Source organism: Sycon ciliatum, chromosome 4 (genome assembly GCF_964019385.1).
Source record: "Sycon ciliatum chromosome 4, ocSycCili1.1, whole genome shotgun sequence".
NCBI classification, from domain to species: Eukaryota; Metazoa; Porifera; class Calcarea; order Leucosolenida; family Sycettidae; genus Sycon; species Sycon ciliatum.
In genome coordinates this window covers 27,013,790-27,026,135 of record NC_088646.1, presented here as the reverse complement: position 1 = coordinate 27,026,135, position 12,346 = coordinate 27,013,790, and the positions used below count along the sequence as shown (strand labels likewise).

At 54.0% G+C, this 12,346-nt stretch overlaps 2 protein-coding genes across 2 annotated transcripts; one reads left to right on the top strand and one right to left on the bottom strand.

The window, feature by feature from the left end:
• LOC135815362 (thrombospondin type-1 domain-containing protein 7A-like) lies at nt 1-9,640 on the top strand. Its single transcript, XM_065328644.1, has 2 exons — nt 1-6,586; nt 8,960-9,640. Exons 1-2 carry the CDS (start codon nt 1,534-1,536, stop codon nt 9,091-9,093), a joined length of 5,187 nt encoding a protein of 1,728 aa, XP_065184716.1. The 5' UTR covers nt 1-1,533; the 3' UTR covers nt 9,094-9,640.
• On the bottom strand, nt 6,863-12,312 carry LOC135815363 (NAD-dependent protein deacetylase sirtuin-2-like). The gene is made up of 2 exons (XM_065328645.1): nt 10,304-12,312; nt 6,863-8,041 (listed from the first exon to the last, which is right to left on the bottom strand). The coding sequence occupies exon 1, from the start codon at nt 12,043-12,045 to the stop codon at nt 10,339-10,341; it is 1,707 nt and encodes a 568-aa protein (XP_065184717.1). The 5' UTR covers nt 12,046-12,312; the 3' UTR covers nt 6,863-8,041; nt 10,304-10,338.
• Between the last annotated feature and the right edge of the window lie 34 nt (nt 12,313-12,346).

Genomic DNA, 12,346 nt, shown 5'->3' with positions numbered 1-12,346 from the left:
GTGTGTGAGTGTGTCTCAGTGCACGCGCACGCCAATACCTGATTGTCCTATAAATTGTGTGCCTGGCCTCTGTGGAATGGCATTTGAAGGCCAAAGCGAGCCGTACGACACCATGTTGAAAACGTCCAACTGCTACTAGAATTTTACATCCAGCTGCCAATTAACCTTCACTTTGTGGCCGCCGGCACTCAATACGCAGCATAGATTCGAAGATACCACACAAGCTTTGGCTTGGAACGCTTCCCAGGCTGACTCATTCGCCCTCTCTTTGCTACTGCTAGCTGCAGCCGAGTAAGATCTGGAGCTCGCAGCTGAGGCCGAGGCCGATCTTGTCTTGTCACTCACTTCTCGACTTCAAGGTCCGCTGGCATCCAATCAGCCTCAGATATCGCAGCGCACCCCCTTCGGGGCCCTTTCAAGGTCTCTGAGAGTCACTTGGGACAGCTACATCGCGTTCCACAAGCGACTCTACAAACCATCTCAATTGGGGTGCCTATGTGTTTTGTCGGTGGATCGATTTTTCCCCACAGAGGAGACTGAGTAAGCACCTATTGACAGCATTGTGCTGGGCAGTTGTTTTCTTCATGTCATTCTTGATGCACGACACAGCAGTCGCCGAGGAGATGATTGTCAACTAGGGGGCCCTTTCTGAAACGTGCTACCTCTAGGTCAGGAGCGCCGTGCCTTCGCCTTTTAGACTGCACTAACGTAATGCTGTGCATAACATGAGGAGTAGGACCGTGTCCCTGGCTCTGTCGTTGTCCATCTGCAACGCCGTAGAGGTCTGCCTTCACCGGGTGCGAAACGTTCCACTCCACCAAGAATATTGTTTGCGAATAGCAGAGTCGCTGCGTGCACAAGTAGTTTCAGGACTGCAACTCAGTATTGCTCTCAAGTCAGAGAGGAAGCGTGACGAGGATATGGCAGTGTAAGCCGCTTGTACATGACGTGAGAACGCACTGCTGGAAAGGGGCGTGCTGCTGCGCACTAAAGCTGTTTGGATTCCCATGTGCAACCCGAACAACGCTGATCTTATTAGGATTCACCACCTCAAGTCAACGCACAACTACAACAATAAGAACAATACGCGCTGGAGTTGATTATCCGGACAGCACAAGACGAGTCACCTTTCGCTCTTCGCCACAGAAGGCACCGCCGCGCACCGAAAGCCACAGAGGGCGAGCGTGACTGCAGCGCTACGTCATAAAAGTGCAGCACTGACCTCGCCCGGAATTCACTGCTCGTCGTCGCGCTTCAGAGGCGAAGGTTTGAGGCACAAATCAAGAATCCTGCTGGCCTGTCGGGCTAGGGTGCACTGACCTCTGTACTGAAACTGAGAGCACTGCTGAAATGATTGAATGTATCGTGTCCAGGATTGCCAGTGCTAGACAAGCAATCCCTATAAATGGCTCTCGTACTGGGATATTTTGAGTGCTGCCTTGTAGATCTACTGTCCGACGGCCTGCGGTACTAGGACTGCCACTGGTAGGAGTAGACGCTCTAGTATCCCAGGAGCTGTTTTCTTTCAGCTCGATGCTCCACGCCTCTGCAGCTGGAGAGTGCGTGCGGTGTGTGCAGCTAGAGAGAGGGGGTAGTCCCGGAGCGTTCATCTCTCCGGTCTGGTCTGGGGGCGTCAATCCGCGGCGTCGCATGGCAATGACCAAGGCCTGTGCTGGCGAACGGTCAGGCTCTGTGTTGCTTCTGACGGCGCTCCTTCACTACCTAATCGCCGCGCTTATCATTGACATCCTGAGCATCACACCAGCACAGCACGGTGCCACTGGCCTGACAGTAGAACTAGCTGCAGGATTATCTGCCCGACTCGCCCCGTCATCGACATTAGCGCTATCAGCTCTGGCGGCCGCAGCGGGCAGTGTGTCGCTTGCAGCCTCGTCGCCGTCGTCGACTCGAAGGACTTGCGACGGACAGCACGTCAAGCGCAGAACTGTCATTGATTGGGAGACGGGCAACTGGTCGCTGTGCTCGGCCAGTGTGGACAGATCCGAGCGTCTCGGCTGCAGCATCACCGTCTCAATACGGACTCGCACTGTGCTGTGCGTTCAGCGCACACAAGTGAACGCTACATTTCAACAGCGGCGGATACTTAGCGATAGCACGTGTAGCAGAATTATTGATCGTCCGGCCAACTGGTCTCTTTGCAATGGCCCATGCTACAGACACTCGCCACTCGATTTTCAATGGGTGCACCACGAATGGACGAAATGCAGCTATCTTTGCCACAGCACGAACAAGAGCAACGGTAGTAGCGATGCGACGAAAGGCGGTGATGCTATTTCGAAACTTCGGACACAAACCAGACGTGTCATCTGTCAACACCGTGCCAGCGCTTCGACAGTGTCTGACGCGCTCTGCCAGGCGTTCGCTAGCCGTCAAGCACCGCGCCGGCGGCGCAACTGTCGCTTTCAGGACGCTGACTGCGTGGACGGACGGATACCGATGTGTGCGTACGACGGCTGGAGTTCCTGGTCCCCGTGTGCTATGCTGTGTGGCAGGGAGCGCTGCAGGACACGTAATCGTATCCCTGTGACATTTCCTAAGGACAGTGCTGAGATTTGTAGAGATACGCTACAGATGGAGAAGTGTGAGCCGAGCAGTGGCGAGGAGCTACCACCATCCGGTTATGTACTGCGAGCAGGAGAGTGGGATCGGTGTATGGTAGATGCAGAGCAGGTGGGCCTGGGTCCAGCCAGAGACATCAGCATATACCAACAGCCCACTATTGGCATCCACCAGAGAACTACGGTCTGTATGAGGAGTCCGGACGGCACCATTGTAGAGCATCACCACTGTCGCCGTCAGCATCCCACGGTCCCAGGCATGAATGAACCAGTACGTCAGCTATGTATAGTACCACAGGACTGCCAGGTGACTGAGTGGAACAGCTGGAAAGCAGTGCACAGAGCCAACGCTCAGCTCTGCATACTGCAGCAGGCAAGCAGCGGCAATATGCGCTTCGTCTGGCCGACGCATGCCATTATGCAGCGAGTGCGCCGCATTAAAGTGCAGCCGTTCGGTGCAGTCCAGCCGTGCCCGCAGCTGCTGGAATCGGCCCCAGTCAGTATGGACCTGGCCGATGAGATGGGCTTGCCGGCATGCCATCAGCTATACGAGTGGTTCGCGGGCGACTGGAGAAGCTGTGTGCCGTCACAAGACAACGGCGAGGATCACATACACTGCGGACGTGGAACGCAGATCCGTGCCGTCTTCTGCCAGGCGTGCAACGACTCTGCGCACCGGCCGGTGGAGGAGAGCCTGTGCGCGGTTGGGTACATGACCGGTGGTGTGTCCCTGGAGAAACCAGCCGAGACACAGGTCTGCTACAAACCGTGCACGGCCAATTGTCGTGTGAGCGAGTGGAGCACGTGGAGTCACTGCGACATGCCCTCGTGTGGACCGAAGCGGAAAACAGCGGCAGGAAACCAGTCACGCACACGAACAGTACTAACGGAACCCGGAGAGCACGGGAAGCCTTGCCCGCGGCTCGCCGAAAACAAGGAATGCGGCTACCGGGAATGCAAACACTACGTGGTCGATGAGAGGCGTCCGTGCGGCCTTAGTAACCATGACAACCCTGGTGGTCGCTGGGGATGTGTTTCCCAGACGCGGTGGGGAGTCAGGCCGAAGAAGTGCCGCTGCTCTCAAAAGTGCCCGTCGTGGAAAAAGGTCCGGGCTCGAAATGTATGGCGAAGCTGGTCCCCGTGTGAGCCGGTTGGTCAACGCAATTCTAGCTCCTGGCGCACTCTCAAGTACCGGTCACACCAGGAAGAGGGTCTAGAGCACTGTCCGACCGAGTTTGAGACAAGACCGTGCAGGCCGAGTGCAGAGCCGCGCGTCTTCGCCTGGCACGCCGAGAACTTTCCGCGAGCGTGCCGAGCGGCGTACCGGAGAGCTCCGCTTCCCATCGCCATGCCGATAGCGGCACTGCCAGCGTGCCACGTGTGCGAGAGAGGGGTGTGGTACAGGCCGGTCTACTGCGTGCGCCTCAGGCCGGACGGGAACATCATGCGCGACCCGGAGGACAGGCGCCGGCACTTGATCGTCCACAACGAGCGCAAGTGCCCGGCCACTCACCTGTTCAAGCCGCACCGCAAGGAGATCTGCCACATTTGCTGCCAGAGCACATGCGAGTACTCGTCGTGGGGTGACTGGGGGCCGTGCCTCCCAGAGGCGTGCGTGTCGCCGAAGAGAATGACGCTGACCAGAGCGGTGCAGTGCTCACGCTCTGCCATGTGTGCTGCCAGCGCAGCCGGGGACAAGTCGAGGAGTCGCTACCAGCTGAAGGCCAGCAATGGTGACAGCACGACGAGTGCCTGCAAGGATCATAGTCAAGCGGAGCGCTGCACATTGCAGACGCGGCTTTGCTACGACTGGATGGTGGGCAACTGGAGTGGCTGCTACTATGTATCAGCAGCACCCTGCCTGGGCGGATTCAGGACACGATATGCCTACTGCCAGCGTTCAGACGGCAAGCCCGTCACCGCTGACCATTGTGCACACAAAGAGCGACCGGCAACAGCAGAACCATGTCGGCAGCATTGCGATGAGCTGTGTCTCTTCTCATCCTGGTCAGCATGGACAGCTTGCTCGGAATCGCAGTGTGGTACCGGGCATAGGACGCGCACTCGCTACCTTTTGCACAACCTGGAGGAGACGCTGTCGGTGCTTGCCAAGCCGTGCGGCGAGCTACAGCAAACCGAGCTGTGTGCCCGCAGCGCCTGCCGCGAGTACAAGGCCAAGTACTCGGACTGGAGCGCATGGCTGCCGCGCTACGATGAAACAGGCCACTGCCATCACACCGAGCAGAATCGCATTGTCCGCTGCTTCGACAAGAAGGTACGACGCTACCTGCCGCTGGATTATTGTCCCGGGCGGAAGAAATCCATGCGTGTGCACACTGAAGACGCACCAGCCTGTCGCCGGCACTGTGAACTAGCTCCATGGCAGCCGTGGACGAGCAGCTGCAGCCAGCCATGCGGGCATGGCTGGCTGCGGCGCACACGCACAAGCTACAGAAACCGGGCGTCGAACGGTGTGCAGTGCCCTCGCGACCTGGTCCAGGTTAAGCCGTGCATCGAAAAGCTATGCTCTGGCAACACACACAGCTGGCACGCTGATCCCTGGGCGCCATGCTATCCAAACCATCCCTCTGGCAATGGCGGCAATGAGATTGTTGATCTCCGCTGCTCAGGCATTTCGACCCAGTCACGACATGTGCTATGCCTTGAGCATATGGAAAACGGCGAGAAGCCAATCGTCGACGATGCGCACTGCGCTGGTCTGTCCAAGCCGAGATCCAATCAAACATGCCGCGTTACCTGCCCAGCTGATTGCCTGTGGACGCAGTGGACTGCATGGTCCAAATGCGAGCACAACAGCAAGTATCGTCTTCGCAGTACACTCCGTGGTGCTCTACTTGGCGGCCGGTGTGACCATAGTGATATTCGGCAGGAGAAGCACTGCCAGCGTCGCAGTGTGGGCCAGTACAATGTCAGCATCGGGCCATGGACACCCTGTCAGCGCATACACAGTGATGAGTGTGGCCCTGCGGAGCAGCACCGCTTGGTGGTCTGCTTCGACCAGAAGTATCGTGTGGTGGACGCGACGCTGTGCGGCGAGAAAGCGCAGGGTATTCGGAGTACGCGCACATGCCAGCTGCCGTGCTATCGGAACTGCCAGGTGTCAGACTGGTGCAGCTGGTCACCTTGTTCGCAGACCCAGTGCGACACGGCCGGCATACAGCGCCGACGCCGCTACATCGTCAAGAGAGAGCGAGGCGGTGCTGCCCGGTGTCCACCGGCAGCAGAACTCGTCGAGGAGCGCAACTGCTACTCCAGTAAACCGTGCTATCACGGCAAGATCTATCCGTGGAGCGGGTGCCTGATCGACGGCGCTGACTGTGGCAAAGGCAAGAGGTCGCGCATACTGACGTGTCGTAGAAGTGACGGCGAGCTCGTGGAGCCGTTCAAGTGCTTCGACGACGACCTCGGTCCCAAGCAGAAGCTGGACAAAGAGCTGATGCTGATCCTGGAAAGTGAAGAGTGCCAGCTTCCCTGCCCCGGCGAGTGCCAGTACACGCCATGGTCAGATTGGACGATGCGCTGCATAGCCAACTGCAACAGCAACATCAACACCTCGGCCGTCTACAAGGGCCGGCGCGTTGCGTTTCGAACCATCATGACGGGACCGGACCTGAGCCACGCCAGCTGCCCGGAGCGCCTCTGGATGACGCGTCAGTGCAAGGAGTCGTTCTGCATGACGTTCGACTGGCGGACGTCGCCATGGGCAGGCACAGCACGGCGAGTCTGGTGCCAACGCTCTGACGGCACACTGGTCACCGACGAGGCATGCAAGTACAAGGAGCGGCCGTCAGCCACACGCTGCTATCCACCGTGTGCTGACAACACGGTCTGTGCTAACACGACGTGCATGCTGCTGATCGAGCAGGGGACGGTGTGTGCCGGGCCTACGTGCCATAATCACAATGGTGCTGCTGACAATAACGGCAGAGAGCGACGCCAAGCCAGCATCGATCAGGACTCGGTCGTGTCACAAGGTCACAAACAAGGTACGTCAAGAAAACCAACCATCACTTTTATCTCTCTGTCTCTTCATACACACACACACACACACACACACACACACACCTGACCTGACCTTTGACGCCCATCGCGAATGGCAGAAGCCATAGCAACTTGTGCTGGGATTGCACCATTCAACAGCTCACACACACACACACACACACACACACACACACACACACACACACACACACACACACACACACACACACACACACACGCATAGAAGCTACTGGGTAGCGAGTACATGGAACAATAAGCCATCACAGTATCACCACTTCAAATACCTGACTACATTGAAGAAAATACTCAAAATAGTGTTGAAAATTCGTAGAAATTTCATAGCAAGCACCATGTGTTGTCGGTGTGATAAAAATACTTCTTCAATTCGGAATGACTAATGGAAGTAACAAAAAAGGAAAGACCAAAACTTAGAATGCCTGCCTAGGAACACTGCTGGTAGAGGCTGAAGTTGTGCCTGGCCCAAAAATTTGGATAGAATTTATTTATTTTATTTGGAAGAATTTGTAGCTGAGAGCAGCCGAGAGAAGGTAGAGCAGGTAATACTAAAAAGAGAGTGTAAACGAAGGCCTTGGAATTGAATGGAGGCGCGTACCAGTATTCCTCTCCAGTCATCACTCCAATCTACATGTATATCGCGATGTTCTCTTTTGTGCTATGGGGGGGACCCCGATATAGTGATAAGGAACCGGTGAGCGTAGCACACATTCACTGCATGCGACTAGTACACATCGGTTGCCATACTCGTCGTGGGCATCAAGCGCCTGTGCGGTCACCAACGTTTATGTAGAAGAAATGACATCTGTAGAATGCCACACCCTGCTGCAGCCATGAGTGATGCACACGCCTTCGCTGGCAGAAGAAATGCTATTTTTCCATCTGACATGGAGGGAGGGGTTGTGATCTGATGAAATTCTACAGTCAAACCATAGCATGCGTTGAGCATGGATCTCTTTGATCGCATCAAGCTGGTCGCACGGCGGTGTGTCTGTGCTACTCACACCCATTTGCCTAGCCTTGATGTACGTCACAAGCCAGCACAGTGGGCGCCCAATGACTGTGTTCTAAACAAACCAGGCCTAATAAAGACAAGCAGCACGTGCCTACATTGCTGGCTTTTGACCCTGGGGCTGACGCTGATGTAGGCGTACTCGTAAGCATCCAACGGGACAGCTGTAGACATGCCTGTTGTTTCCATGCCCATGCGACGGGCACTCGCGTGCTGCTCCGCATTGGTCATGGCGATGGCGATCGCTTTGCCATTGCCCACCTGATCATGCGCTGCAAGGTGTGAGAAGATCCCTCGTGCTCAGGATGCACATTGCATTGTGTGGCCGAGACGTGCACACAGCATGTGTACTTCCTACATCACGCATGTGCCATGCCACTTTCTCTCTGCACCGTATAGCTCCTGGCATTCCCTAATACACATCACACAAAACAGTAGAGGCAGACAACAGCAGGTTCTTAACAGATGCAAGACAGTCACGCTCACGCATTCTCCAAATTGTGGTCAACGAAAAGTAGATAAGAAGCCGCACATTTGGCCGATGTGACTTAGATAGAGGCAGGCAAGACCTGGTGATTCACCCAATGATATACAAGAACCAGAATCCAACGGGTTTATACTCTGCAACAAATACAACCTGCCTTCTCAAGGTAAATCTCCTGCTAAATGCCATTTGGGCGATGTGACTACATGAAGTGCAGCGCTCCAATACACAGATTACGTGGGTGATGTGACTACAAGAAGTGCAGCGCTCCAATACACAGATTACGTGGGTGATGTGACTACAAGAAGTGCAGCGCTCCAATACACAGATTACGTGGAGTATAAGCAAGGACTAGTAACCCAGTTCCTGCTAGTACAATTCATTTTTTCCCCAGATCGCAATGGACGTGGTGGTGCCTTTGAGCTAGTGGGATATATATATATATATATATCCTTCTGGTCACTTTACTATTAGGAGATTAGTTTCCTTGCTCCTCCAGCACATACCGGTACTTGGCCACTGGTTCTGTGCAACTGTTATACGTACTGCACTACAGAGAGGTGTTTCTGAACATTCAAGCGATGCTGACGCGGATCCCGCCAATAAAAAAACAAAATACTACAGACTACAGAGTGTACATCAGCAAAAAGGCATTCTAGCACAGAAACGAACCCTCAAAATGCAGGCTCCACTCGACGCACAACTGAGTAAACCCTATTGGAATGGAGCTGAGGCTGATTTTGGTTACTACCAATGGACCCCTATCTAATATGTACAAAAAAGAGGATTCCTGCAAAAAACATGTGCTGAGGATGTATCTATTTCGTTTTTTTCTCTTCCATTCAGGTCCGCACGCTGCCAGCATTGTGATAGCCCTGAGCGGTCTGCTCATTTCGCTTACGGTGGCCACGGCTCTCCTGGCAGTCGGCATCCGCGTGTGCAAGCAAGCGGCTCAGCGACACACAGTGCAGCGCACCTAGCTCTACTCCCGTGATTGCACACTGTGCGTCACATCGGTCGTCGATCTCAGGGAATCTCCTGACTACCATCACGTTCTTTATAAATACACCCACAGACACCATGATTGGCAATGCATACGTTACTTCTATACATACGTTGTATAAATGACCCTCCCTCCCCTCCCCCCCACACACACACACACAAACACCACCAATCTTGACCGTACAGTAAGCTTGATATCTAGAGCTTTTTTTCACTAATCAAGAGATTCTTTCTCCTTGCACCTCCAATATTTCCATTTCGCTTGTACACGGTCCAGCTCATCTGGCCTTGAAACCGGCTCTAAAATTTCCCCTTGACCTACAAGGATTTGACAGCCATATTCTTATTTAATACAGAAACTCGATGGAATTTTCGGTTGAAGGCGCATGCACAAGCCCACGTCCACATTTTAAAAGAAATAGTTGTGGATAACAGTAACCAAAACAGAATCTGCTTTCCTTCGATGCACCGATCTGTTGGTACTGCGTGCAATGTTAGCTTGTGTGATAACGATGCGGTGGTGGCGATGGTGAGGGAGGAGGAGGCAACGTACGGTGCAGCACACTGTGATGCATGTGTGTGCGTATGGGAGGGGGGGGGGTGAAGGTGAAGTACCCAGCAAAAAAAAAGGAATTATGGATGCCAAATATCTGTTCTGGCTTATAGCATGGAGTTGTGAAGACTATGACCCCCCCCCCCCCCCTGCTCCAGCAAGAGCTACAGCATAAAAGATAGGGGTGTCATCGAGTAGTAGGGTACCTGTGCTACCCATAATTAGAGCGGGTATTTGAGTAGCAGTTTGCTCCTGAGAACCCGATCGGGTAGTTGGAGCACGGTGTTTCCGTATCGGTGCAGTAAAAAGCACGGCTACATGCTTACTGTACACTTTCTATGTAGCACAAGTACACACTCACTGTGCAAACTATGTCAAAAATACCCGATAGGGTACCCCGTGCTGCCCGGATAGAAGTACCCGAACTCGTTACCCGACCAAACCCCTGCCCGTTGCTGCCCTAATAAAAGATGCCTACTCGGAACCTCCACCCCTCCCCAAAACACTGAAATCACCTGACCTACAGGCTAGTGCACAAACTTCAGCTTCCAGCACAATCCATGTACAAGCATTACTCATGAATACATTACCACAATGCTACATGAATTTGCAGTGTTCTGAAATTTCACACTTACCAAAGGACAAGGAGAAGGAAGTTATGTTGCATGAATCAGGACACTCCTTCCTGTGTAGGCAGAACATTTGACGGGTCCGAGTTTGGCGGGTCTGCACGACTTGATTCATCTCTTCTTGCTGCTGCAGAAGCGGATTCGGGAGGTGTGCACGATTCACTTTTCACACTCACGCTCGATACCTTTGATGAACTGCTGCATGAAGACGTGTGTGTTGGAGCTGCTGATTCATGTGACTTGGCGGCAGTGTCGTCCTGCTTGCTGTGAAACACACTATCAGTCACCGCTGTGCTGGATTGGCTAGTCTCTGTATCACTGGTAGAAGAGACTGACGATGACGAGGAGGATCCAGTTGATGACCCACTTGTCGTAGAGCTTCCACTTGATGACGTGTCTGATGACGCAGACGACGAACATGACGATGTCACAGTGGTATGTGCTACACTACCACTGCCTGTGTTAGTAGCACTCGACGTAGATATGCTGGCAGACTGATTACTGCCAGTGCCAGTGCCACTGCTACTGCCTTTGCTACTGGTCACTGTGGCCGTGTCTGCACGTGACTGATCACAACCCGCGGCGCTGGGAGCACCGTCAGGGCAAGCGGAGGCAGCAGCGCTCATGCTCGCTGACTGAGTATTCGCGCCGCAGGGCGTCACACTTGCCGAATCCTCATTCTCCAGCTTAGCAAGACACTCTTGCCAGTCGCAAGCTTGGCAGAAGCGGTGCAGAGCCGAGGCCAGGTCACCCTGCATAGCTAAGTCGGGTGCTGAGCCAGGCCGACGACGGGAGAAATTCAGACCGCCACCAGCAGCAGCACCAGCAGCACGCTTGCGAAACGGACCGACCAGATCCCGGTTGAACAGAAGACGTGGAACCGTAGCGCGAACGTCATCAACAAGACCGGCGAACGGATGCACTGACAAAGACGTTCCCATCACGACCAGTAGATCACACGTCTTCAGGTCCACCGAGCGAAGGCGATGGAATCGCTCGGGCAAGTCCTCGCCGAAAAACACAATGTTAGGCTTGGCGAGGCGGCGACAGTGTGTGCAGCGTGGCACGCCGTTGGCCATGATTGTCCGCCGCACCGCCTCCGGGTCCTGACTGCGACGGCAGCTGGTGCAAGACGCCGTGGAGAACGTCCCGTGGGCTTCTACCAGCTTCTCTGGAGGAACACCGGCCAGCCGCTCCAGTCCGTCAATGTTCTGCGTGTAGACGCGCCGTAGCACTTTCTTCTCGTGCAGCAGGCGCAGGAAGTGGTGAGCGACATTAGGACGATACTTTCCCGGGTACAGTTCCTGAGCCAGCATCACGAATGGCTGCGGCTGATACTTGTAGAAGTCAATGTCGAATATGTCCTCGGGCTCTGTGAGGTTGTACTTGGCGAGGTTATCATACAGCCCAGTACCTTTGGTCCTGAAGTCCGGTATACCGCTGGCCGTGCTTATACCTGCACCTACCATGCACACCACACTTTTGAAATGCCCACCGCCCAGTGCCCTGGCAATGTCGGATGGCTCGGTGATGCTACTCAAGGAAAACCGTCGCTTACTGGCCTTGCTCGCGGCTATTGATGAGGATGAAGATGATCCTCTGCTGGTCACGGACAAGCCAGAGAACTGCCTCGATAAATCATTCATCGCCGGATTGCGTTTGGGAGAGTCCAAGGAGGAATTTCTTCTCTTTTCAGGAGACATCTCTCGTCCCTTCCCTCCAGCCAAAAACACAAGTTTTGGGGGCATATGTCTTACTGATTCTTGACCGCTTCACTTGAATGCACTGAGTACTAGTATTTTAGGCTTTCAATTATTCTCAAATAAACATAACTTGAGAAGAATTTCGCAATACTGCTAGCGCCGAGTAGAGACAAGTCATTGGGCGCGGCGATGTTCGTAGCTGATTATCGTCAGTACATAGACTTCCAGCTTTAGTTACCAACACGAAATAGGAGCAAGGAGATGAGACAAGAAAGAGAAGGTCACCGCAAATGTAATGCAATGAGAGAAAAGACAGTAATAATTATAATAAATTAAAAAAATTAAA

Coding starts and splice junctions, on each gene's coding strand:
- LOC135815362 (XM_065328644.1), top strand. CDS start 1,534: ATGCTCCACGCCTCTGCAGCTGGAGAGTGCGTGCGGTGTGTGCAGCTA. Junction 6,587..8,959: donor GTCACAAGGTCACAAACAAG/GTACGTCAAGAA, acceptor TCTTCCATTCAG/GTCCGCACGCTGCCAGCATT.
- LOC135815363 (XM_065328645.1), bottom strand. CDS start 12,045: ATGCCCCCAAAACTTGTGTTTTTGGCTGGAGGGAAGGGACGAGAGATG.